The sequence below is a fragment of the Hyposmocoma kahamanoa genome, unplaced genomic scaffold (genome assembly GCF_003589595.1).
Source record: "Hyposmocoma kahamanoa isolate Upper Pololo Valley unplaced genomic scaffold, ASM358959v1 91793, whole genome shotgun sequence".
In the NCBI taxonomy this organism is placed as follows: domain Eukaryota; kingdom Metazoa; phylum Arthropoda; class Insecta; order Lepidoptera; family Cosmopterigidae; genus Hyposmocoma; species Hyposmocoma kahamanoa.
This window is the reverse complement of record NW_020654723.1, coordinates 9,234-12,836: the sequence shown is the minus strand read 5'-3', so window position 1 is coordinate 12,836 and position 3,603 is coordinate 9,234. Positions and strand designations below refer to the sequence as shown.

Below are 3,603 nucleotides of genomic sequence, written 5' to 3'. Positions count from 1 at the left end.
CTGGTACAAAAAGGATTTGGCTAAGAAAACCGCGGAGACCGCCGGCGTAAGCCTTGCTACAGTCTACAAGGTACTGAAACAGTACAGAAATGAGCACCGTGTTAGCTCACCCGTTGCGCCTCCTCAAAGAGCAACGATAATTGACAAACTTTTAGATTTCGAGTTGAGTGCTATTAGGAGAAAAGTTCATGAGTTCTTTTTTAGAAATGAACTTCCCACTGTGGACAATGTTCTTATGTCAGTAAACGAAGATGATGATTTACCAAATTTCAAAAGAACAACTTTCCAAAAATTACTTAAAAAACTACAAATCAAATATTTAAAAAGATCAAGAAAAAGTGCTCTAATTGAGAAAAGAGAAATCGTAAGATGGAGGCGCAACTATTTGCAAAAAATTTCAAAAATGAGAGAAGATGGGTGGAAAATTTATTACACTGACGAAACATGGATTAATGAAGGTATGTATTTCAACAATCCGTTTACAATTTTCACAAAATTCCTAATACACCATTATAGACTCCATAGCTGAAATCAATACTGAAAGCTATATCAGTGATTTTATAAATAACTACCACAATATTCAGTACAGATTTCTTTCATCATTTACATTATTGTTTCTTATTTATTGAAGGTCATACAAAAACAAAGGTGTGGCAAGATACTACAATACATTCAACCCGTCAAGCTCACCGAGAAGGATTGTCTACAGGATTGAAGGGGCCTTCTGGAAAAGGGAAGCGGTTGATAATAGTGCACATTGGTAAGTTGTTATAGTTAATATTTTGATGGCGTATCGTCAAAATATTAATTCTTTAATTCTTACTTATGTGAAAATTAATTAACAGAGTAGCCCATTATGTGAACCAAGCATACATAATAAGACTTCCAATATCAACACTGGTTGATATAGACTTTTCAGCATTCGCTGAACCTCCATTCAGTGGTCATCAATAATCTTTCTTTTTTCTTTTAGGAAATGAAGCTGGATTTTTGGAAGGGGGTCAGCTAATTTTCGAGAGTCAGAAAGGGGAAGGCGATTACCATAAAGAAATGAACGCTAAAGTGTTTGAAGATTGGTTCAAAAAAATTATAAATTTAATTGAGCCTCACTCTGTTATAGTGATGGACAATGCTCCCTATCATTCTCGTCGACTGGAACTAATACCAAATATGCAGTGGAAAAAAGTTGATATTCAGAATTGGCTCACAAGCAAAGGTATCTCGTTCCAGGAGACATTAATAAAAAGGGAGCTTATAGACATATTAAAACCAATAAAAGAAAAATACTTGGCATATGCCACTGATACATATGCTAAAGAAAAGGATATTGAAGTGTTACGTTTGCCCCCATATCACTGTGAATTAAACCCAATTGAGATGATATGGGGGCAAGTCAAAGGCTATGTTGCAGGGAAAAATAAAACATTTAAAATGGATGAATTAAAAAGATTATTACTGGAATCAATGGATCTAATAACCCCTGCAGCATGGCAAAAGTGTATTGACCACGTTATACAAGAAGAAAAGAGAATGAGAGACCTGGATGGTATAACAGATAATGTTATTGACGAATTTATCATCCAGGTTGCAGATAGTAGTGCTAGTAGTTCATCAGCATCAGAAAGTGACACTGGATGAGATGTTTTATTTAAAGTAATATAAAATAAAATTTTACAATTTTGTTTTTTTTCATCTACCGTTACCTACTATCTAGCACAGGGTTGGGGAAACTTTTTTTCATTAGGAGCCAGAAAAAAAGAAGTTACACAAGGGATCAGAATGAAAAAAATGCATTTTGTTTTGAAATTCAAATATTTCTTTTATTATTGTGTAGTGTTCTGTAATTTTGTGTGTATGTTAATTTTGTGAACCGATATCGACGAGGCTGTAAACATATATTTCCGAGGGCCATACATTCCTACTTTAGAAGGGACGTTGGCAGGTCAATCAACTTTTTTTCTATCCCAAAATTTTTAAATAAAATTTATGAATTAGCTAACATTTCCTAATTAATAAAAAAAACTTCAATTAGTCTGTAGTCGAAATAAAATTTCTAAAAATTATTCATTTTGCCCAATTTCATAAAATATTTATAGAAAAAATTACATAAATTTTGTGTGATTGGTATTGGGAGTCAGGAGATCAAACTTCAAATAGTATTTCATCCAGAGCTAATAATAAAAAAAAAATTACTTGAAGCTTTGTTTTTTTTTACGATATAAATTATGGTGACCCAGTAGACACAAGAGAGGGAAAAATTTAAGTTTTTCATTAATATTTTGAAATATAATCCATAAACGTCGCTACACATTTCAAGATATAAAACTAGGAAATCGTAATATCAATTCAGATTAGGATTATCATGCCTCTGTTTATTTTTTTACACATTCACTACGTTGCGTGGTGTCTGTAAAAAAGTTGATTGACCTTGGCGGATATCGGATTATAGCCCTTTGCGGGCCAGAGTAGACTCGCGGGCCGTACTTTGCCCAACACTGATCTAACAGTAAGTATAAATAGATATCAAAAACTTGAAACTTATTCATCATACGTATCAATAAGTACTTTGCAAACTTCATTTAATTGGCTATGTAAGTATTACTTCTGCACAATCTCTTACCTATCTAAATTCCAATTACGCAGCAGGCTATGGGCAGAGTTAGCCTAAACTCTAAAAATAATAACGTAGAGGCCTAAAGTAAAGAGCATACCTAGACAAAAAAGGTTCTTCACACCAGCCATCATTGGTTGCCTAGCAACGCTTTGTTATTAAACATTCTACATCGAGTTTGGCTAGAGTATAAAATGATATTCATCATTGTGAAAAATATTTTCACAATGATGAATATCATGGTATTAAAAAGAAAATGATGTTCAATAAAAATAAAATATAATATATAATCAAATCCATTTAACCTTTTGACCACTTAAAGCCTCTTACATTAAATTGGCTGATGCGCCAATGAAGTCTTAAAGCTTCAATAAAACCCTTTAATTTTCAATTCAACTTTTATTTATTAAGTTGAATTGAAAATATTAAAATATTTCATTGACACTTTAAGGTATTGTTTGTGTTATTTGTATACACTATTTAAGTATGGATTCATAGTTGCATTCTATGTTCAGTTGTGTTTTTGTTTGACTTAGGAGAATTAATAATAATAATAAATTTATTTATTTCATCAACTCACAGACAAATTTTACATGGGCAATGTTGCATTTAGGTCAAGACATCTGTGGTAGATTTGTAGATTCTTCTCTCAGTGAATTCTGTCCAAATTCACCAGTCAATTTTTGAGTTAAAACGCTTGTTCCTCAACTTGACTTTGGCGAAAACATCGATTACTTTGATGGGAATGGGAGGGATAACATTTAAAAGAAAAAGAAGAAGACATCTGTGTCTGAACTAGATAATTAATTATCTGTATTTCAGATATTTCAAAAATATCATTTTTTTTTTTTTTTTTTTTTTTTTGGTTATTTGGCTTCTGCCCCACTGAGGACAATTCTGCCAGTGTCCGGGTTGAAAGATACACGGTATATTTATCAAGATTCACTCAAACGACGATGATCGGTTGCACCATCCTATGGACAAAGACAAAA

General features: G+C 32.5%; 1 protein-coding gene across 1 annotated transcript; it reads left to right on the top strand.

Moving 5' to 3' along the window:
- Window positions 1-577: 577 nt before the first annotated feature.
- On the top strand, window positions 578-1,638 carry LOC113236382. Its single transcript, XM_026472412.1, has 2 exons — window positions 578-760; window positions 974-1,638. The coding sequence occupies exon 2, from the start codon at window positions 1,051-1,053 to the stop codon at window positions 1,636-1,638; it is 588 nt and encodes a 195-aa protein (XP_026328197.1). The 5' UTR covers window positions 578-760; window positions 974-1,050.
- Window positions 1,639-3,603: the final 1,965 nt, after the last annotated feature.